We start from the raw sequence: 24,838 nt of genomic DNA, 5'->3' as shown, positions 1-24,838 counted from the left end.
TTTCCTTCATTTTAAGTCTGGCTTGCAAAACTATGTGAAGTTTGAATATGACTATATCATGTCATTCTCCATCAGGCCAACTCACACAGAAAGTCCGAAGCTTTGTTATGAGGGGTTTGCCAAACTGGAAGTATTAAGAGACTTACAAGTCCAACACATTTACATTTTTTTTTTTACAGAATGGTGTTTACTCATATAGTCAACATATATGTCCCGATAAACATTTTTGGGCATTTAAACTGAATTTGATTGTGTTTGTCACCTTTAGTTGGGGATGGATGGTTGCAATGTAAACCAAGTGGAACAAGAGTGATTTCCATTACGCATGTGATTTGTTCTGGGGCAGGTCTGCAACTAAACGTTAATAGAAAGCCCTACTACAGTTTCATTCACATAACTACATGCAGTAAAATAAAACCGACATTGAAAACTGCTTACCTCTCCCAGATGAGCCTGCATGAAATTCTGCCATTCTGCATATGAATATTTCCCTGGGTCCAACAAGTAGTGCCCTCCTCGAGTTGAGCCCGTTGACTGGTGTCCACTTCGAAGCATTTCCATTGTTTGATGCCCTGTTCGAATGGTTTCCATATTTTGCTGCCCATTCATAAGTAATCCTGTTGTTTGTTGTCCTCCTGTTTTTACTCCATGTCCAAACGTACCAGAACCAGATGGTGCCTGCCCACTTACATTAGCATTTGTGATATGGATGGGAACTTTAAAATTTGCATCCTACAAAATAAAATGGAATCTTAGTTATTTATTTAAAGATAGTTAAGAAGCAAGGTGCTATTGTGAGCAATATGCAAACAACTTACAAACTTAACGTCTGATTAGCAAAGAAATGTGAAGATTTACACTTGGAGTTTTACGGCTACATTTGGGTAACCATTTATGAATTTCAAAGGTTACCAGGAGTGGAAACATGCGATAGTTGCAGGTTCCATTGAGTACTACTGGAAACATTTTTGTAATTCTAGTTTGGAGCAATGCAATAGCATTTCACCTGTGTAATTGTACATAGTATTCAATGATGGCTGCCAAAATGTCTCTCATGAGTGTATTGAACTTTGTAACTTTATATTCTTGATGTGAAGAAATTCTTTCCCTATTGCAAATTGGAATTCAGGAGTATTCCCTTGCATGTCTTGCCTAATATACAGACTTGCGCTTCTTCTTGACAGGAGAAAATATTCCACTATTTGTAGGCAGAGAATGGGTAAAGAAAAATTTGGTAAGCACCCAAAAAACTCAAGATTTTGGAATGTGTATACATTCAGGACTTGGAATGGCCGACCAATACCCACAAAGGCACATTCACTACTGTGCTATAATACGTAATATTGGACCAATTTGAAAAAAAGGTTGGTAAAACGATTTGGGGCAGAGACCTCTGGTCAACCAAGGAAGAAGTGTCTTTTGGAACACAACATACCTGTTGGATCACCCCACTGGCTTGTACGTTTGTCCTGGACTATAGAGCTCACTGCAATAGTTTAGTTGAGAAGACTGATTTGGAGAAGCACACAGCTGACCCCCTAATGTTAGAGACACCCAACTGCTGCATGCTGAATGGACTTTGTTGTGAAGAGAATGCTATCCCCTATCTGGAATGATGGATGGAGACCTCAGACCAAGCCTCTACAAGGATTAGAGAAGATTTCAGGCACATGAAGTCTAAGCTAGGTGGAACCTTTGGGCTTGTCCCCTACACTGCACCATTCAGACTACTCTGGGAGTATAATTTAGGAGGGAAGGGAGTGTAAAACTATGCTACGTGAATACAAAACATAAATTTGCACTTGTATATCATGTTTTTACACAATTCATTTGAACGTAGATGTTCAAATGGTTTTGTAAACTGATGTCAAAGTTAGTATAATGGATGTATTTTAATGCTGACAAAACAGCCATGAATGACTTCAATGATAATATATCAATGGCAAAAATAATTATTTATGAAAGCAAGGTCAGTAAAGTCCAAACCACATCTCTAGATAAAGCAAGGAAGAGTTCTACCTCTAGTATTCAAAACGAGTAGAAACACTGCTAAAGTGTGAAGGAAATTAATAAGAAATACAAGAGCTAACAGCAGAAAAGGCTATGCTCTGACATTGACATTAACATTATTTAATCGAGTTTCAAGATACACCAGAGTGGAAATCATGGAAAGGAAAGTCACTAGAGGCAGAGGAATAAGTTCAGTTCTAACTACAAAAACTGAAGGTGGGTTTACCTTCGTGATAATCCCAGTGGTGCACAGACATAATATCGACTCCAAAATATCGACTGGAAAGAATATCGAGTTTTAAATATCGTTTGGAGAAAATATCGACTAGACAGAATATCGACAGTCAAAATATCGTTTTTAAGGTAAGTGAAGTAATATCGACTGTAAATAATATAGACAGTGAAAATATCCAAGTATATAATCTAGATAGTAAAAAATATAATTTTTTAAATAATATTTAACTATTTATAGTGTTTTTATGTTATAATATATGTGAAAAGTGTCATTTTTTTAATAATTATTTTTAATTAATAATTTTGTTTAATTATTGTGTAATTTTATTCTGTAGCGGGTTGTGGGTTTATAGGGGAATAGGGTGGGAAGTAATTTAATTATAATAAATTAAATATGTAAATTTATTAATTGGTAGTAATAATTAATTAATTGGTAATTAAATAATATATGTTAATTATTTACAATTTAATTGGTAATTAATTTAATTTAATTGATTAATTGCTAATTATGTAAATTAAAATAATGTATTTTCTGTAGCGGGTTGTGGGTTTATAGGGGAATAGGGTGGGAAGTAATTTAATTATAATTAATTAAATATGTAAATTTAATAATTGGTAGTAATATTTAAATAATTGTTAATTAAAAAATATTTTTTAATTAATTAAAATGTAATTGGTAATTACTTTAATTTAATTGATTAATTGCTAATTATGTTAAATTAAAGGGGTATTTTTAGGGTTCAGGGTCAGTTTTCAGTTTTTGGGCAAAGGGGTATTTTTAGGGTTCAGGGTCAGTTTTCAGTTTTTGGGTAAAGGGGTATTTTTAGGGTTCAGGGTCAGTTTTCAGATTGTGGGTAAAGGGGTATTTTTAGGGTTCAGGGTCAGTTTTCAGTTTTTGGGCAAAGGGGTATTTTTAGGGTTCAGGGTCAGTTTTCAGTTTTTGGGCAAAGGGGTATTTTTAGGGTTCAGGGTCAGTTTTCAGTTTTTGGGCAAAGGGGTATTTTTAGGGTTCAGGGTCAGTTTTCAGTTTTTGGGCAAAGGGGTATTTTTAGGGTTCAGGGTCAGTTTTCAGTTTTTGGGCAAAGGGGTATTTTTAGGGTTCAGGGTCAGTTTTCAGTTTTTGGGTAAAGGGGTATTTTTAGGGTTCAGGGTCAGTTTTCAGTTTTTGGGTAAAGGGGTATTTTTAGGGTTCAGGGTCAGTTTTGGGTTTTTGGGGTACATATACAATATTGCCTATTATTTAATTAAATTTTGTTACTATATATATATGTTTTAAGAAATATGATGAAAAAAAATAATTTTTTTACTTTCATTAATTATTTAATTATTAAAAGTTATTTTAAGTATTGTTAATTATATTTTAGTAATTAATGTTTTATATTAATGTAATTAAACATTGTTTTTAGTAAAGTCGATATTTTTTACAACGATATTTTTGGAAACGATATTTTGTACTCGATATTTTTGTACTTACCTGTTTGTAGATAGAAACTCGATATTTTGACTGTCGATATTTTCTCAACGATATTTTGGGTAGTCGATATTCTTTCAGTAGATATTCTTTCAGTGATCCAATCCCAGTGAATGGTGGACTCGTTGTACTATTTTATATGATTTCCTGTAAGTTGATTCCAAGGCATTTTGCTCCAACAATGAAATGAAAAGCTTTCAATTGCACTCACAAAATAAAACATGACCACACCTTTCCTAAACCCACATATCTATGTGATTAAGCCCTGATGTAACAATTCCAAATCTGTACAGCCCAAATTCAAAGTTCGGCAGCCTAATCTCAATATAGGATAATCCATTTATTTAGGACTTCTCAATGTGTATATAAGTAATTCAGCAAGTAATGGAGAGGCAATAGGGACGTGCATGTGTGTCTGTGTGTGTGCGCTTAACATATTTATATCCGACTTTGCAGTTGGGTCTAAATCAATAGCTTTATATGTAAACTAGCAGCCCGGCCCGACGTTGTCGGGGTATGAATTGCTGCCGGCCAGTAGTATATTGTTTTGAAGGATTTCGTTTTGATAGCATTTCTTATCTGTGACAGCCCTGTCAAACGCTCCGATTCACAGTGCACTGCTGATGCACTTAAGAGTGCGCGTTCAGTAGTGTGTGCACACGAGTTTCCCTACTTCATTTTTCCTTGCAATATTATATAGCGCGAACTCGACAACATGGCATGAGCAAAATTTACATTCCAGAAGAACACATTCATTTGTGGTAGGCACGGGGAGATAAAGCTATTTGCCTGGTATCACAGGACGTTGAGCTGATGCCGAGATTCGAACATAGCTCCCCAGCTCGAAAGTTCGCAATTCTAGAACTTGTGGCGGGAGGTGTGTCTAAAAGTGTATGTTGGTACCGGACATCAATGAGAGAGACCTGTGCATTTTTCAAATCGGTGGTGAAAAAATAGTATGTTGCTGGAGATGTGGGCCGCCGTGCCACCAATGTACTTACCGGGGGAGGGTAGACACCCATTATTCCGCAACTTTCTTTCCGCATACCATCACTCCGCATACTTTCATTACGGAAGTACCATGACTCCGCAATGGCATTATAACGCATGGCATTACAATTTATATGCTTTTACCACGCATACATTTACAACGAAATTCGTTGTAAATGCATGAATGGTAAAAGCATGCTTTTTTTTAAGGTTTGGATAAGGTAAGTATGGGTATAGGGGTATATGTTTTGGGGTACTGAGGTATATGTTTTGGGGTGTTTGGGTATTTTAAGGGATCAGATATAGTTTTGGGTTAAGGGGTACAGGGGTAGTTTTAGGGTTTAGGGATAGGTATGGGTTTTGGGGTACAGAAGTATTTTTAGGGTTCAGAGCTAGGTTTGGGTTTTGGGGTATTTTTAGGGTTCAGGGGTAGGTTTGGGTTTTGGGGTACAGGGGTATTTTAAGGGTTCAGGGCTAGGTTTGGGTTTTGGGGTACAGGAGTATTTTTAGGGTTCAGGGCTAGGTTTGGGGGTACAGGGGTATTTTAGGGTTCAGGGGTAGGTTTGGGTTTTGGGGTACAGGGTTATTTTTATGGTTCAGGGCTAGGTTTGGGTTTTGGGGTACAGGGGTATTTTTAGGGTTCAGGGGTAGGTTTGGGTTTTGGAGTACAGGTGTATTTTAAGGGTTCAGGGCTAGGTTTGGGTTTTGGGGTACAGGGCTATTTTAGGGTTCAAGGGTAGGTTTGGGTTTTGGGGTACAGGGGTATTTTTAGGGTTCAGGGCTAGGTTTGGGTTTTGGGGTACAGGGGTATTTTTAGGGTTCAGGGGTAGGTTTGGGTTTTGAGGTACAGGGGTATTTATAGGGTTCACGGCTAGGTTTTGGGGTACAGGGGTATTTTTAGGGTTTAGGGATAGGTTTGGGTTTTGGGTTACAGGGTATATTTATAGGATTAAGATTGGTTAGTGTTTAAGGGTGTTGGGGTATTTTAAGGAGTAAGGGTGGGTTATGATTATGGGGTGCAGGGGTATTTAAAGGGAGCAGGGTGGACACCCGGAGCTGGAATGTACAGAACCTGGGAAGAAAAAACTATGAAATATTGGGCACAACGACGCTTTTTTCCCCCGTAATCCCGCACCCCGCACACGCCCACGCCCCCAGCACACGCCCACAGCACACGATATGAGACATGGCATGAAGGGCGGAACGTACCACACGCCCCCAGTGTTTGTCACGCCCCCAGCACACGCCCACAGCACAACGCAGACACGCCCACAAGACTTTGCTGGCACAGTTCTTTTACCTTTTAAATGTATACGGTGGGCGTCTGCATAGTCTATGTCCTTCTGCTGCAACTGCCCTTTCAAACGCTGTGTTGGGTGTTGTGATTGGTGCTGTCGTTCCTGAGATTACCCGCCTCAAAGGTTTGGGCTCTCTCTTTATTATATTAGTATAGATATAGATATATATGTGCATACATACAAAGTTAAATATAAACATTGTAAGCAAACAATACTGCTTTGCAGTGTTAGGTATTTGAACAAGTTAATGTGTGTAGGAAGGTGTAGTGTGTTTCTTTTTCTGTACTGCCTCCTGGAACCATCTGTCCAGCCCTGCTCCCCGAGAGATGTTCCTGAAGTTTACAGTTTAGTGGTTGAATTGTAAGCCTCAAAACGGGACATAAAATACCTCCATTCAGACATCGAGAGGTGCTTAGAGACGGTAGACCAACAGGACTGCATTCTACAAACAATGACGAATAACACTCACATGCTCGGAGTTAAAAAATATCCATGTGGAAGCATATTTCACATTACTGTGTTCTCGAGCTGGAAAATGGTGTTCCACATTGTGAGAAAATTGTTCCCTTTGATCATCTCTGTGTCATTTAAATCATCTGAATGAACATTTAAATAATTAAATACCCTGCCTTCAAATTTCACCATCTCATGGACCGGAAAATCAGCTTATATTTTTCCCCACAAAAAGTTCTTCTTTGCCCTCTATGAGAGGACAAGAATGGCAGATTCTTTTTAGGTCTCGCCTAGACAGAGCATACGCGGTCTCTTTGAGGCATGCTGTATCTACTCTGTGGGCTTCAAGCACGTCCATCAATTTTTCGCTCAATCATTTGTGTGCTATTCTGAAATGCTGGCTTTTCAGTGGTGCATTGGATGTATTTGTCCCTCCGTTTGGTGCCTGGTTCCCTCCCATGGCGACTGGCCCTATTACATGTACTAGTTCCCACCCGTCTATTTATGCTAGTTTTTAGGCACTATTTATTTTTTCTTCTCTGCTTGTGTTTTCGGCATGTGGTGTTTCTGTGCTATTCAAGTGAAACATACCCAGCTGGCGGCATTTGCATTTAGCTCATGAGGCTTTTGTTCGATCTTCCGGAAGGCTTTTGTGTGATCAGCATGTTACTTTGACTGCCTTGTTTTTTCCCCTATGTTACTGCTTTTCCCTCCCTTGCCTGCCACCCACCATTTCTCCATGTGCTGTCGCCTTCGCCCCACCCCCATACCTGTCCTTGCTTGTTTTAAGAGCCACTGGCACTTGTTATTATTAGCTAGTTTGTGCTTGTCAATCAAATGTGTATCCTGGCAATGGGTCCCCGTGCACGCTTGAAGTCTGCCCCTGGCTTCGAAGGGTTAGTCTCCTTCAAGTGATGTTGGCACGCTGCCCCCTCTCAATTACCCCTGATGCTCTCCCTCAGTCCTGTATTAGCAGTTTTGAAAATGGACGCCCCGCCAAACAGAGAAAGCGACTGAGTGGAGGACTAAAAGCCCACTTTGCATACTGAGGAGAACTTTTATTAAATTAAAAATGCTAACTGTGATTGGGTGGCAATGGAAGCATTAGATAATGAAGGGGACGTGTGTTGGGGGTCTGGGTTGTTTTACCACCCCCCAGCAGCGCATTTCAGTGGCTGGGGTATTTCCTCAGTGCTACACCCACCCACCAGAGTGGCAGCTGGGAGAAGTGACGTGACCTGCAGCAGCCTGCACTTGCTGTATTGTTGTGCGAGGGGGTGGGGCAGGTACTGCGCTACACTGTCCAGTTTTCGTTAGGGAAAGCAACAGCTGTAACCATGGGCCAAGGACTGCTTTCCAGGAGAAGCTAGAGCCAGGCACTTTGTAGTGCTTTTATTTAGGACAAACAGCTAAGACCAGGCATGCTATACTAGAGGCTGTACTCTATCTGGTCTTTAAATAGGCAAAGCAACCCACATATAAACGAAGACTATTAGTAAAAGTGTTAGGTAGGCCCAGAGATAGTAACCCATGAGTAATTAATTATGCTTGGTTACTTTTTTATATTCTGGACTGCATACCATGTTATCAATACATACATGAATACTCCTCCTGGAACCAGTAGCTCGGCCTTAAGGTGTCACTTGAGAGGCAGTGGCAAGGTTACCTTAGCCAGAGATTACTGGGAAAATGATATATCTTTCCAAATGACAAGCACTTTAAAGCTATACAAGTAGATTAATGAGTCTAGGTATGGACTAAGTTTCAACCAGAGCCTAGAACCGGAGACTGTCTGTGCAACAAACTGCTCGGTAAACTATGGTCAGAACTGAGCCCTGACTATTGCTCTAGTCTCTCACATATCCTGATTGTATGCCTGCTACCGTAGGCATAGCAACCAGTAAAAATTTGAAAACAACACTTTTGACTGAATTCTATCTCCTACCATTTAGTTGTTTTGTTGCATCCGCTAGCATGTGCCGTTAACTGGACAGCCTTGAATGTTTCCTTAAATATAGCATTAGCTAACACCTCTGAGCTTTGTCTCACATTTTTTACTCCCACTTTAGAATTTCTCAAAACTTCCAGTGTTAATACTCCTATTTCATTCCCACAAACCTCTCAAGTTTTCACCTCTCCCTCCCATATAGTTCATTGCTTAAGCATTGTCCTAGTTGTTCTCGTGGATTGTACGACTTATTATGCACCCCTAGAATATCGTGGTACAAGAATATCGAGGACAGACGATTTAGGGACAAAATATCAAAAAGCAAGTGTCTGTAGAGAAGTATAGATTACCTATTTCTACCTACACATCTACGTACCTTAAAGGTTTATGTGGTGCATAGGTATATAAGTGTAGAGTGAGGTATAGACAATCAAGACTTATTTACCTCTCAATATTTTTGGGGGATATTTTGGACTCGATTTTGTGTCCCATCTATTTTCTGTGAAAGATGTGCAGGGTGCACACCATTCTCATGGAGAAACATTGGCCCTTAGTAGTGTTCTTATCAATGCATGAACAGCATTGAGGTATTGAACCTAATTTTCAGCAATGACCAGCTTTTAGCCTTCATAACTGAAACAGGAATCAGGTTCCAGTACTTCACTGGCCATCCATCTCTCCAGGTTATTATATGAAGCAGATGTATCACTTTTAGGGCTTGTGGTAGACTTGTAGTCATTTGTAAATCTACTACAACTATATCCATCCTTTTTTAGATCACATCAAGGATTCAGAAATGTTAAGTTAACTGTTAGATAAAGACCGCCTGGTCTCGTCAACAGTTCTCTTACTTGCCTGCTTGCGTCGATTTCTGCTATTTGATGGGAAATCAACAATATAATTGTTCTTGGAGATTTTAACTTACATGTCAATCATGAAACAGATATGGCTTCCGAACAGCTAATTAGTTCTTGTGCTGCTCTTAAACACCCTAAATAAGTGTCTGGACCCACGTATTTGGCAGGATACACTATTGGTCCTATTCTGGCTCCACAATCTTTAATTTAGTCTATGAACTCTTTGGACAATGAGGTCTGATCATAAGGGTATCTACTTTACTATTAGCAGACCTATCTCTCGTACATAGTGCCCCCTTATCCAGTCAAGGCTGTTCTACCATTCTTGTTCCAAATTAGACATTCTGCACTTTGCTTCTATTTTATAATCTACTATGATGACCTTTTCTTCTGCTGTCAAAATAAATTCTGCTCTATTCAATAGTTGGGTGAATATGGCACTGGCTAGATGCCACCATCCACCTAATACCAAGAAAGTTCCATCGGATAATGCTGTCTGCTCCTTGGTTTACCGAAGAACTCCTGCTTAGAGATGGTGGAAAAAAAATTGAAAGAATATAAAGATGCTCCTATAACATGTCAATAAAGATACTTATAAAAATTAGCTGCACACAAACAAAAAGCTTTTACAGAAGACTACATCCAAGTACGACCATGAGTGTATTTCACCTGCAAACATTTACACAGGGAGATTTTTACTACATTTAATACTCTTGCTTGCCATGAGGCAGTCGCTACCTCTGTGGCACAATCTCAGGAGTTTTGACTGCAACTTTGCGATTTGTTTTTTAGAAGAAGATTTTTTAGTTAAGTTCCTTTATCACTTGTGCCTAACAGCTAAATGTATATGTGGACTGCTTTCATGCCAGTTAGTCAAACTGACACTATCTGTAAGCTCAAGATCATCTCGTCAAGCTTACTTGTTCATACTTGCCCGGCCAAAGTAGCCAAGGTAGTAGTTCTGTCTCTAGCATAATTTCCTACAATGCTCTGCAATTCTTTTCCGAGTTTTGGCATTGTGTCTGACTGTTGGAAAAAGGATCTTTTGTTCCCTTTGCTTAAAACACCATTCGTAGACCTGTCAGACATGTCCAACTATTGCCCCATTTTGCTTCTGCCTCTGGTTGCAAAGTCCCTCTGATAGCTTTGTTAATCAATAACTGTCCACGTGTATTAAAGATCATAATCTACTGAATGACTGTAAATCAGGGTTTCGTTCCAACATAAGGACTGAGTCTGAATTAGTCTCTCTTAGAAATGATATTAGAATAACAGATGCAGGAGAATCAACTGCTCTCATTTTATTAAACATTTCAGCAGCCTTTGACAAAGTACTCCAAAACATTCTGTTAGATTGGCTTAAAGATACTGGTATCAAGCACACAATCAACAACTGGTTCTCTACTTTGTTTACAGATCGCTTCCATGCAGTACCTTTTTGCCCCTTTCACTCAACATTCATGACTAACAAATGCAGGGTTCTTTAAGGTTCCTGCTGGAACCAAAAACTTATCGACATCTACGTTACCCCATTGGCGGCTATCATCAGATTTTTTACCTCCAATTTTATGCCTAGGTGGATGATACCTAGATTGTTCTCAAACTTGGTGGATATTGGGCTTATTTTGTAGGACCAAATCAAAAGAGGTCTATGCTTAGTGGCTAATTGGATGAATTCCAATTCTTTTTAACCCAATACCAACAAAACAGGGATGTTTGTTGTTGGAAACCTCCTTCTCTTTGTTTCTTGAATTGGTAGTCTAATCCTATGTGTCCTCCTCCTACTCTTGCCCCCAGGACATGTAATCTCAGTATCATCTTAGACTATACATTTATATTTGAGGGATAAATTGGTAAGTTTTTTTCAATTTATTTTTTTATGATCAACTTTATAAGGAAAATCATTCCTTTATTGCCCAGTTTTGCCCGGAAACCACTAGTTAAATCACGTATCACTTCTTTGTTAGTTTATTGAAATTTGCTCTATGTTTGAGCCTGGTTATCTTTTCAACAGATTCCAACTGGTTCAAAATGTGGCTGCCTGTCTCAATATTAGTTTAAGTAGAATTACCACTATTTCATCTCACCTCCTCCATCCACTTTGACTTCCAATGCACAGCGGCTGTCTCTTCAAAGCCCTATGTTTTTTCACAACCCGTTCTACAGTCTTCATTCCAGGCATCGTATGACTACTCTTTTTTCCTTGTTTATCGCAATCAGGGGTCCTTCGATTCAGCTTCCTTTATTACATTATTGTCCATAAATTTAGGAAGGCACGTATGTGATGCCATGCTTTTTCTGTGGTCACTGCTAAAGCAAGAAATGTTCTCCCTCTAAATCTGAGCCGAAAAATGTCTCATCAATTTTCATAAATTATACATAATTTTTCTGTTTTTCTTTAGATGTACTTTGTTTCATATTGCACCACTTTTCTGGGTAATCGCACGTTCAATGCATCCAAAATCAAATCAATTAAATGTATGCATAATGTTGGAATATTTGAACTGGATGTACAACTCTTGGTAAATAAATAAAAAAAGGAAAACTGTAAAGGAGCTAGTAAGCTTCCCTGTTTATACACTGTAGCAGAGATATTTTATTTGGCAGTGGATTCTATGGGAACTCTAGCCCCTGTATTGGTATGGAAAAATACTCTAAGCAACTCAATCAAAATTGCCAGGTTAGGGCATTCCACTGTAAGGTTGCTCTGTGAGCATCATAGCCAGCTAGGAAATCTATGCATGTGGCGTAATAAACTGGTTTTCCCTTTCTTCTATTCTTCGAAGTTTAATAGAAGTGAAGGGACACTATCCAAACTAAAATGATTCTGGCGAAAACCTATTTGGTGCATGTGTAATTTTGCCTTATTCTCCTCTCAAATTTGTGAGTACTGTAGAGCTGACACTGCAAACAACTTGTGGATTATGCAGATGATAGAGTGCTAGTGAGTGAGCTGAACAGGGACAAGCACAAGATTCTTATGACTGTCTCAACAGATAATGTGAAGACTCTGTATGCCAGTCTTTAACAAGCTAAGAAATGAGTTTTGTAGCAGCAACTGTTCCTTTATCTGTGACATTTGTGTAGCGAGAAGTGCTGAATTGGACACCATTAACATTCACCTAAATACTTTATTGAAGAGACAGGTTTCTGTAGTGGGCAGATTCTGTAACCAACACCTACATCTGGGCAAATGTATATATTGCCCTGCCTCAATATTGTACACATACCCACGCTCATTGAAGCTACCATATTCTCGTTCATGAACTATGCAAACTTGCTGTAGTTGGGGCTCCAGCGTATTTATATGCATTGTAAAGTGAGTTCAAATCTGTAGGGTTAGATCTGTGTTCTGCATTAAGGCATTACATGCATGCTTCACCAGTGACTATTTACTTTAAGATTGTTACCATCATTTAAAAGTAGGCCAGCGTATTCACAAAGCACTTTCCCAGATACCAGCCAATTCCTGCGTTCACATCCCACTAGAACCAATGGTTAATGCCCCCTGGGTCAAGAGAAAGAAATCAGGAGGTATATACACATAAGTGAAAGTATAAGTTTGTTAAACAGAAGCTGCAATTGTGTGACCAGAACTTTCTCAACCTAACGTAGAAGATATCATATTACAAGAATAAACTGCATTTTAGACTCTTCGATGCAAAAGTAAGCACAGCAAGAAAAATGCAAACCATATATCGATAAGAAGCATAGGATCCTAGGAGGAAATATATTGTTCACGTGACAATATTCTGGATGAGTCTGGTTCATAAATGGTAAAACTTAAAACACAATGATTTATTCAGAGAAAGAAAAATGTACTGTCTGATTAATGGGCTTTCACCTAACACTGTGAGGATAATCAACCTCAAAGAATTTTTTTAATGACTGTCATTAACTGCATAGTCAATATTGAGACTCTTAAATAATTAGGCTTTGCTTGGATTATATTGGGCCCTCTTCAAAGATATCTCATGCGTATAACCAGCCGAGAGAGTTATCAGTTTGTGATAACAAAGCGTTAAAAAAATAGGTCTTCTTCCAGATGCCAAAAGTACTCTGTTGCATAAAGGTCCAAAGTGGTGAATGTGCAAGGGAACGGCACATCAACATATTTCAAGGGGGTACCTTAGAAGGGGATACTCCAGCAAAACAAATATAACAAATGTTCTATTGCACATTTTCAACAGGTGTGGTCCTGCACCTAGGTCACTCCATGGACAACCATCAAGAATAAGCATAGTTAAACAGGAGTATTCATAAAGTCTGAGACTTGTATATATTTCCATATCTACTATAGAGGATTTTGTGGACACCTTAAAGTGGGAAAATTGTGCAAACTGTGCGTGTAAATCTGAGAAGAACAAATTTCTCACATATCAAACTTCTGTAAAGCAGTTTCAAAATCTTTAAATGAAAAGAAGTCGGAACTAGGATCTAATTGATGTTTTGTATACTGTAGACTTGTTTGTAACACTTTAGTCATGCTGTCTGCTGTGTTATGCAATCATCATCAACGTGCAATTTACTTGGTTGGGAGGTTGACATATAAAGTGCTGCAATTGGCCCGACCACTATTCACAATGATGCCAACTGTTTGCCAACGATCATAAGTAGTATACCTTTAAGGCTCCTGTTGCAATTAGCCCATTTTGCAGGGTCATCCCTACATTTTGTGCCTTTCTCCTAGCCTTTTTTCTGACAAGGTGTTGGTGGTTTTAGGATTCTGGGCACTTTAGCACTGCTTTCTAGTGTAAAGTGTGTGCGCTCTCTGTGTTACTTATGGTAAGATTGGTCTAAACCTATTTGGCATATTTAACTTACCTGTCAGTCCCTTGTAAAGTGGTATCTCATATACCCAATGCTGGTAACTTAAATGCTACTGGTAGGCTTGCAGCGCTGATTGCGCCGCCCACCAAAGTAGCCTCTCAAAACTATCTCAGACCTCTGCCATTGCAGGGCCTATGCGTGCAGTGTTACTGCCGCTGTGACGTGGCACCTAAAGTGTGTGCCATGTCTGTGACCCCCCTTTTACTGCAAATCAGTCACCTCTAAGGTAGTCACTAGCTAGCCCTATGGGCACGGTGCATAGTAGGTAAAATATAGGACATGTATCTTAAGTGTGTGACATGTCCTGGTAGTGACAAACAGCCATTTTGGTTTCTCACTACTGTGAGGCTGCCCTCCCATAGGAATGCATTGGGGATTCCCTGATAAGTGTTTCAGTGGACATTCCTGTTATGAGAGGAGCAGCGTTGTCAAGTTCAGTATATTTGGAATGGTAATAATAAATGCAGCGCAATGGTGTGCGCAGATTTATTATACCTATTTTAAAAATGCCACTTTTGGAAGTTGTCATTTTGTGTGCTATGTGTCTACCTGCTTGATGTGAATTGCATATCTTGCTTTTGAGAGACAGGTGCTGGTGAGGTGTGTGTGGCTCCAGGTGGGCAGGATGAGTCCGCACTAGGCTGAATGGGACATCTACATTTGGAGTAGTGAGAGGAGAAGTCCCTGGTCCCGGAATAGGTCTGTGCCTCGCCTGTACCATGCTGGCTCCGCCCCCCTGTGGTGTGTCTGATGGCGAGCCCCCACCTGACAAAGGGGCAGAGGAGCCTGGTAAACAAAGTGCTCCAATTCCCCCTGAACCAGTTTTTGCTGGTTCCCTAAGCCCTGTGCCAGGGCAGACAAAGCCTAGAGGTAATATAAATATAGGGGCTGGACCCCATGAAAGGTGGTGTCCCTGTAATTTCTGGGGCTTGCTGCTGCTGGGGCCCAGGAAGAACCGCCACAAGGGCTTTCCTCCCTGCTGGAGGACCCTATGTGCTGGCCGCCCTAGGCCCAGCTGTCCCCCTTGGATCTTTGGATATCCAGCGCCTCGTGAGTGCTCTAAACTTTACTTGCCAGCAGAAGAAAGGAGCTGGTGTCTGCAATGCGAGGCTGCGAGGGAATCCCGGCTTGCTGCTGCAGAAATGGGTGCCCACCCCGCATTGCCGTGGATTCCATTATCGGGAGCCTACCCCATTTTATGCATATTTCTCACAGGTGCCCACCCCGCATTGCCGTGGATTCGATTAGTGGGAGCCTACTTCGCTTTATGCATATTTCTCGTGGGTGCCCATCCCGCATTTGAGTGTTTACTGGCGGGTGCACACAGAGCAATTCTCTTTAATTGAAGCGGGAGCCCACCCTGCAATTCACCGCCGCGACGCGAAAAGGCAGTATGGCCAACCCGGAAGCCAGGCGGCCGTGCCTGGTTGGGGGCGGAGCCAAAGAGGAGCGTGACGCAAGGCCCGCACGCCCAAGAGGGATGTTCGGAGTCTCGCGAGCTCCACGCTTAAATCCCATGCCCCAGGAGAGGGGCTCGGTAAAGAAGAGAGGTTCCATGATCGGGGCCTGCCTGGGGTGTGTGCCGACCCGCCTTCTGCCAGCAAGAGGAGCGGAGTCCAGCAGAGAGAGAGTCCAGGGAGCAGGGACTCGACGAGGCACATTGTCGGTGCCGGTCCCAGATCAGCAGGATTACGGTGAGAGCCCGGTGAGTGGGGATTCCTGTTGGCACATTGTCAGTACCTATTTTCTGAGCAGACAAGCAGGAGAGCGGGCCGCTCCAACGTTGGGGGCAATTTTGTTTAGAGACCCCCAGAGAGGGGCTCACCCTGAGCATTTATTAATGCTCCTGAGGCACATTTAGTGCCGGTGCCTAGTTTACTTCACAGCTGCACCTCAGTTAGCGGCAGCTGCAACATGTGGGCACATTTGTTTTTGCAAAGTCCCAGTGGGGACTCCAGAGGGCACTGAAGTGACAGTGCCTACAGTTCCTCACAGCTGCACCGCAGTTAGTGTCAGATGCAAGGTTTAGGCCATTAGTGAAGAGTCCCAGTGGGTACCCAGGAGGCACAGTTGTGCCAGCGCAATTGCACACTTTTGATGTTGCTGCATTGGCAGCCCAGCCCTGACAATTCGGACATAGGGCATTTGGGACCCATAGGAAGGCCAGTTGGCCAGGGGGTTGGTTTCATGATTGGTGGGGTGCAAAGCCCTAATGTAATTTATGCTTCTGGTGTTCATGCTAATGTGATGCAGATGCCTAATGTGATTTATGTTCAGGGTGTTATGCACCATAATTATTACCTAATGTGTTTATGCCGGTGATGCTTATTGCAAACTGTATTTTATGTTGCAGGATATAATGCGGAGTACAGTGTTTTGCCAGTAGTACTGGTTGTGTTCTACATTTACTATTTGTGCTTTGTGATGGTTCTGACAATGGCCCAATTGTCCCTGTCAGGTGTATAGAATCCCCTGTAAATACTGTCTGGTGCCAGTAGAGAGGTGGTTTTTGCCTGGGTAGGCGCAAGCCCTAGCCAACCAGAAATCCCATTTCCAACAGCTACACATTTGCAAGTTGCTATACTTTAACACATTATTACATTGAGTGGCAAGTGAAAGGTAAATATTGACAATGACCCTCTACTTCTGGGCTGATTTATTGAGGGTGAACGAGTTGCTAAGATGTAATAAAATGTATAGGTGGAATATGGCACTGGGAATTTGAGCCCAACATCAGTAATTGGGTGACCAACTACTTTGAGGACACGCCTCATCATGTAAGTATGAATTAAAGCTCATTAAAGCTTTAATAGTTAAGTTGGTGTTTTGTGGAGTAACATGTCCTATATGTAGCCTATGTTTTCAAAAAGGGCGTGTAAGCAAAGAGCACAAGCACAGTGGGCAATCTTGGAATAGTCTGATGGGCAAATGCCTAGCAGCAGTGAAATACTGGCCCAATGTAACATTTAAAATTGTGGCTATTAGGAAAGATCCAGACACCTTATGTGGTCAAGATGTTCACAAGTTCGGATCTCATCAAGGTTAACTCAGTCTCTCATCTTTCTAATGTCTTAAAATGAGTATCATTAAATATGGTAAAGGTAACACCTGTTATAACACTGACTAGTAGCAGTAAGTACTATATTATTATGTGCAACATAAGAAAAATCGTGGAATATTATTTTTATGTATTCATTTTTGTTTTTGCTGTTATTTTTGTTTTTTTTCTTTGCAGAGCATTTTTCATTTACTTTTGCCAGAAATAATTGTTTTTAAATCTTTTTCTTATCTTTGGCACTATAATGTGTAAAGATTCTGGTAACCTAAATAACAATTTATTCATTCATCATCCTTTCATGGCATGCCTTCCCGAAATAGGTTTTAGGTCTTGCCTAAGCAGTAAGCCTGGGCAGAGCTCACGGAGTTTCACTCTGCAGAATTCGTGGGGTTACCAAAAAACTCTGACAAATTCCACGGAGTTCTGCGAGCAGGCAGAGTTACCGGATCTGAATTAAAAGGTAACCTAAACACAGTGTCCTGCATCAAACACTCTTGAAACAACAGCTCATCAGAAGGCAAATTCATATCTCCTGAGCGGTTTATACTAGGTGAGACAACTCAGATAGCTGTGAGCGAATGGTGCCGTTGCTCCAGGCTCTACACCAATGCCATGACTTAGTATTGCTTTAACAATCATGTGAATGTCCCCTTCATGCAGCAACAACCCACGCTGAAGCTATCCCTCTGCAGTGTGTGTGGTGCTATACAAAAGGCCCATTAAATAAAAGGAGAAAGTGAGCTGTCGTTTCAGACTGGTTTTACCGCTGCTGGTAGTAGCGTCGGACCGAACCTTTTCTATGAATGTAAGAGAGACAGACTGCTAGAGACAGCTACTACAAACAGATTATACCCTATAGATATTCTCTTGCATCGAGACCAAGAGACAGAAAGACACATGGTCAATACTAAACATAGGTGACAGAGTACAGACAGAGAGTTGTCCTGCACCTGCTAGGAGACAGTGAGAAACTGACAGCACAGGCAGTCAGGAGGACACACAATTCATATTTAACAGAAGCAAGTCTACTCAACTGTAGCAGAAACATAATACAAGCAAGGAAGTCATTACACTTTAACAGAGTTACGGGACATGCAAGTATTGCAATTTGCATTTGTGGCCTAGGAAGCACATGTGGATTGCTGATAGTAGAGAACGTTAGCCTTTCACATGGCTTTCCTGAATGAAGCATCGAGTGATCACTAGCGAAGACCACAGTGGTGAACATTCTGTGCATTAACCATTAATGTGTTGTGCTGATTTCTAAAGATGTATCTCCCTATGCACAAAAATGTATTTTGACTGAAAACCTGAGGAACACAGAAAGTTGAATTTACCACCCACAGCACACATAACACAATAATACAGCACTCCAAATAGTAGTTCCCCCATAACCTTTCGTAGCCACCACTTACTAGTTCATGCCCTTTTGAGACCAGGATGGTCCGCAGCACATCCTGCAGCCAAAGTGCCATGCTGATGTTACAGCCAGAGCTGTTTGCTGATGAAATCTTTTATGGCTAGAGCTGCTTGTGCCCGAGCTACCTCAGCCTTGAGATTGAGACTGAGAACTTTCATTGCAATGTGCCATGGCTATGTGAATTAGGGGTTTCAGCCGGGCTGGTCGTTTTGCTTGGGTTGCTTGGAACGGAGTAATATGCGGCCGCTGGCCAACTCCAACACATGCTGCCTCGGATGAGAAAAGGAGGGAAGCATGTTGCAGGCATTTCCAAAACACAGTCTAACATGCTGCTCGCTGTCGCCTCCCGATTGGCTGAAGGTTTCGTCGTTGTGACACCACCGTCTACCACTAGAGTGTGTCAAGTGTATGATTGTACTGTAGCTATATTCGGAGTAGAAACCAATGCAGGAGAGTCGGGACTGGATTCAGGTACCGCTAAACTCCGCTATGTGGTCATTGTGGAGTTTGTAATGAACTCCACGTTCCTAGCATAACACAGAGTGGTAAAAACTCTGCCGGCGGAGTTGAGTTTGCCACCCAACCCCACTACACAGTACATGCCCTATCTCTTTGAGACATGCTGTATCTGGAATATGGGCTTTAAGCACAGTCGATCTTTTTAATTTGCTCCTTTGACTGTTCTTTGGTAAATGCCTGTTTTTGTTGGTTACTTGTCTTAGTAGTCCCTCCTTTTCTACTGTTGTAACCTCCCATGAGGACTGCCCGGTTACATGTGCCCTTACTCTTCATGTTTTATTACACTTTATGAAGAACTCTTTTTTGCTTGCATTGGCTGGTGCTCAGCTGATGGCTGTGTTTCCCTTCGTCAGCGCACGCCACGCCCACTCATTCCTTTTAATCTCTCCTGTTGGGGTGCCCTCTGTTCTACCACCACCACCTCTCACCTGTTGCTTGCCTCGACTCTGAGTGGTTACAGCAAAAGAGGAGAGAAGAAAGGTGGCCCCACCTCTCGTTGGCTGCTTTTTTATTGAATGTTGTTGTGTTTGCAGCCCAGAGCTTAGGGGAACTACCTTGATACTTCAGATTGTCAAGCAAAGGCTCTCGCCAGAACAGCATCAGGATTTGTGTGTGTCAGAAAATCTCTCATTGTATAGATGGAGCGAGATTTAGAAATAAATGTATTTCAACTCGCAAAGTTAATACTCCCATAACAGATAATAATACTAATAAAGTATACAGTGAAATATTAACCAACTTAGTTTAAAATTACAGAACACTACACGCGGGATACTAATATATGTGCTCATATATGTGCTTATGTTGCAAATGCATGTATGTGTGTAATAAATAAACTAATTTTGTTTATCGTCTTTGTCAGTATTAAATGCGGCTGATTTATAATTACATGTGCTTATTTCTATGTGCTCATGTTTTGTTTTTCTGTCTTTAAATGTTGCACGAATCTGTTTGTTGCTTCATTTGCTTTTGCTAGGTAACATAGATTAATGGGTAATTATTAGCAAAAGTGGGTGGGTAACAGAACAAACTTTATTTCTCACATTAATTAATGTTTTGTGTTTGTTTATGCATTAGTTTTACGAATGGGCCTAAAGAAGATGGCTGCCAGTACTGCAGTCTTCGAGACTTGACCAGAGCAGTTCTTTTCACTCATGCGCGGTACATTTCTGCTGAGCTGATAATTTCTATGCAGAAGAAAATTCTGGTCGTGTCAAATATGTTCCTTGGTGGCTTTGTCAAGGACAGGACGGATGTGGTTCTGCCAAGTTTAGGAAGCAAAAGTTTCCTCCGTCAAAAGTATCATTCTGAGGAAGCAAAAAGGATGGCGAGACTAAGAACAATAAGGGCAAAGATGAAGCCTCGGACTTGGTCATGAGCGTGTGACCTCATTGTGGACTGTCGTAGCTTAACCAATGAAATATCTGAACTGAAAAAAAGAATTATACGCTGCTGTTTCTTTAGTTAGTTAGAAAGGTATAAAAACTGACCCTTTGGGAGGGAGAGCGCGCTTGCTGCTCATCTTCTCCTGTGACGGTGACATGCTGATGGACTTCCTTGGAACCCGTAAGCATCATTAGGGCTAAAAGACTTTATTTTACTCCTTTAGGTGAAGAGAGTTTTAGACAGGGATGTTAGAGTTTAGAAAATAAAAACTGTTTATTCAATTTTGAAATATGCTAACTGATTTTGGTTGTGACTGTCAGTACTTTTGCTAATCCTCTAAAATAATAAACTTGAATAAAAAGATTTTAATAAAATGCACTTTCTTGAATAATAGTTAATAAATGAGATTTTTAAAATACAAGCTGGCCTTGTTATTTTATGAGTTTTAGGTTACCATTAGCAGATTCATTCTGGCTTAATCAAGTGCAAAGTATATAGAACCATGGTGAGAAAATTATACTGCAGTTGTATATAGAATATGTATATGAATTATAAATAGGTTTTTATTAATTAGGCCACATGATTCAGGTGCTCAGAATATGTCATGTTAGTCTATGGGCCTTGTAAATGATTTATGATTATTGGTGAGTATTGTGGAGTTGGGTAGCGTTGCTTATGGCATATTTTCTATAGGGGCGCTGGATCAATTTCCTGGTAGCAGAGATACGGTTGCTATGGTAACCAACATGCTACATGGTAGTTACATAGGATCGATGTTTAACATATGTTGAGTTTTGTTCAGTTGTTATATGTAGTCGAAAGGTTTTTCCCTGCAGTGTGGAAATTCCTAGTTGAGCCGGCATATGAGTGGTGTGACAAAGTGTAGTTGCACAGTGCATTTGTTCTGTTCCAAATTAGTGATATTGTTATCACTAGTGTTGTAGACGTACAACACACGTTTAGGGATTCTAAGTGTGCTAAGTAAAATGAGTAGTGAGGATTGTCTATGAAATCGTAGCTTTTGAGTATAGGCACTTAGAGCCTGTTTTAAAACTCGCTGTGAAAAGAGTAGTAGAATAAATCTAAACTTGAGTGAAGGGTAAGTTAGCGCCGTCTATTCTTACTGGCGAATGTGGATTTCTATGGTTGGTTAAAGTCCTACCAAGATTTCATGTATGTATGATTAGGGAAACTTTCTGTTTGAAAGTGCATAAATGATTTTGTAAATTCGTTCGAGTTAAACTTTGAATTGTTACTTTATGTACGTTCAGAGGGGAATGAGTTTGTTACTACCTGTTAGAAGGGTAGAGTAGTCTTACTTTATCAACGAATGTATATTCTGTGTGAATAGTGTCGTCTATTCCACGCAAAAGAATACTTGAATGATTGTATAAACTGTCACTTTATTTAGCGAAACGGACAGATGGTTTGTTTAATTGTTGTTATTAACTGAAATTCATAGAGAAAATATTCTTTAAAATGGCGCTGTGAAAAGATTTTGTGAAGGAGGGGTGAGCGCTGGGAGTGAGAGGTGAGGAGCTGCAGCGGCTGTGTACGTCACAGAGTTCGCGTTGTGATTGGCTAACATACATCACAGCTAGCGTACTGATTGGTTCACGTGACTCTGACGAGCTGTTAGCTGATTGGTTCTTTGGGAAAGTAATAATTTTATTGGTTGAGCAAGGTGATGACGTGGCTTAACCTAATTGGCTTGTTGGTGTGTTTCGCGCACGGATTGGCTGGTTTAGCGGAACATCCAGAAAACATTTACGATTTTTTTCAATTGAACAGATTTAATTAAAACATGAGTTATTATTATAAAATAGAAGAGAAAAAGCTTACATTGCTTCAAAGGTTTAACATTTTTATTTCACCTGATAAGAAAATTGAAACGCGAGGTGGAAAGTTACTTCATAAGTACAAAACACCCGCAGCCTATATGGAAGGTGAATATGGTTATCAAACTTGTCTTTGGTTTGATGCTTGGATGCAATACACAAAAAATGATGGTGTTCTAGCTTGGCCAGAAGATGGTTCATTTAATATAAGGATTTTGAAAAATTTAAGAGAGAAAATAACAGCTCATGTGCCAAAGCCTAGACCAACACAATTTGAAGCTTTAGTTGAATGGGAGGATGAGATGTTTCAACTTCAGCGGGAAGCAAGTGGTATAATAAGACCCCCGAAGTCATCAAATTTTAAACATGAGACCCATGAGGATAGAATGCGTAGATGGAGACAGGCAGACATGTGTGATGGTCTTAATACAGTGATGGAAATGATTACAGAATTACCAGGTCAAAAGAAAAATCAAAAGGAAAATAATACAGTTGTAGACAGTGAATCAGAAGATCAAGTTTTAGAAGAAATGCATATGGCTAATAAAAAACAGACTCCTTTAAAACCAGCTTGTTCATGGTCTACCCCGATGGTTTCTAAAGGAACTACACCAAGTGCACCTCCACTAAATGAGAGTTCACCCAGATTGTACCCGAATGATTCTGAATCTTTTGAAACTCCTGAAAGGTCAGAAACTAGAACAAATTCTAGTGTTTATGATGAAAATAAACATTTTCCTGGAACATCCATGAGAAGAGAAGTTCCTAGAAATTCAATAGGAGCTGATAGAAATGAAGAGGTTGCAAATTCTTCAGAATATTTACAATCAAAAGAAGAATTAGTTCGACAGTTAACTAAAAGCATAGAAGCAGTGACAGTTCCAGTAACAATTGTTCCTGTTCAGCCAGTTTTTGATCAAGGAGAAATTAGACAACCAGGTTTAACAATTCCGTTAAATGCAGAAATTCAAAAAGTGGCTGAAACTTTTTACTCAGGAATTAACTGAAATACATAGAGAAAAAACAATGATTCCTGATTTAACTTTCAATCCAGGTTCATTATGCAGAACACCAATGGGTGCTGAGTCAGATACTGAATCTCCACAAAAGAGTCTTGAGAAAACAGATCCAATTTCAAAACTTGATGTTGCAAAACTAAAAGCAGCTTTAGAGGAATTAATAATTGGTACAATTGGTCCTGACAGTTTGAAGCATTATCAGGATGATGAACTGCTGTTTATTTGCAGAAGCATTCAATGGAAAACAAAGAATAAATATCATCAATTGGAAGAATTGGCTGCAGAATTAGAGATTGATTTAAGCAAACAGAAACATTTTACCAAGCACTACAGATTAGATTTTACAGAAAAAGATATTGGGAATTTCAATACTATGGGGAGAATTATGCATATAAAATATTTGATTCTGTACATCAAAAAATTGGGAGACTTAAGTAAATGGAGGGTGAAGTGGACTAAAAAGAAGGAAGAAGAAAGGAGAGAAACATTGGCTAATCAGTACCCAATGAGAGAAATTGCAGGTGGTGGTTATGTGCATCTTTCCTGGTCTAGACAAGACATTCTGTTATTCACAAATTATTTCCCTCGGCTGAGAGAGAAACCTGTGGGATGGTATCGACAGGTTGACAGATTCATAAAGGTGTGGAAAGTTCTGTGGATTGATCTTGATGGATTCTTTGACATTGTTGTCCCGTCAGATCTCTGGACAGAATGTAAAATTGCTGTATTTTGGCCTAAAGTTGAACCAGCTCGAGATAAAGAAATAGGTGCTCCATCGTCAATTGTCATGGAACTGTATGACAAAGTGATTTACTGGTTAAAAGGAAAAATTGCCCCAAAAGAAGTAGATTGGGTAAAAATAGAGAGAACAAATCAGGAGCCAAAAGAGTCAGTTCATTCATTTTATGAAAGATTACTGTTGGTCTTCAAACAGTACAGTGGCTATGAGAAACTAAGTGAAAAGGACATGAGCCACTTCATTTACAGATTTGTTTATGGTCTGAAACCTGAAATTGGAGATATGATCAGAAATGGTATTGTTGGATGGCAAGCACTCTCAGTTGATGACATACTCAGGAAGGCAAAATATTGCAGTGATGAGATAGATGCCAAACAGAAGAGATTAAAAGAGAAAGCAATGTGGGCACAGGTGAAAGTAGCGGAACAACAGATCGCAAATTTAGAGAATAAAAATGTAAATTACAACCAGAATCAGGGTCAAGGAAAATTTAAGGGAATTTACAATAAACCAAAATTTAATGTTAATATTGAGGAATTGAAGAAAAAATTGCCCTGTTTTAATTGTGGGGAAATTGGACACTGGAAGCGCGAGTGTAAAAATCCGCCCAGAAATTTTAAAAATGCATCATTAAATCCACACATGCAGAATGATTTGAATCTGCAGCAACAGCTACAGCGACAACTAAATGAGTTGAATCTGCAGCAACAGCTACAGCGACAGTTAGTAAATCAGCAGAGTCAAATTCCATAGCCTCCTCTCCCTAAC

At 40.2% G+C, this 24,838-nt stretch overlaps 1 protein-coding gene across 1 annotated transcript in view; it reads right to left on the bottom strand.

Annotated features, from left to right (window-relative positions):
- LOC144828843 (desmocollin-2-like) overlaps positions 1–24,838 on the bottom strand; it is a 144,865-nt gene that overhangs the window by 9,123 nt on the left and 110,904 nt on the right. The window contains exon 15 of the mRNA XM_078687380.1: positions 439–732. Coding sequence (XP_078543506.1) covers positions 439–732 — 294 coding nt within the window. The remainder of the gene's footprint in view (positions 1–438; positions 733–24,838) is intronic.

This window comes from Lissotriton helveticus, chromosome 4_1 (assembly GCF_964261635.1).
Source record: "Lissotriton helveticus chromosome 4_1, aLisHel1.1, whole genome shotgun sequence".
NCBI lineage: Eukaryota > Metazoa > Chordata > Amphibia > Caudata > Salamandridae > Lissotriton > Lissotriton helveticus.
The sequence above is the reverse complement of the archived record's forward strand: the minus strand, read 5'-3'. Positions and strand labels throughout refer to the sequence as shown.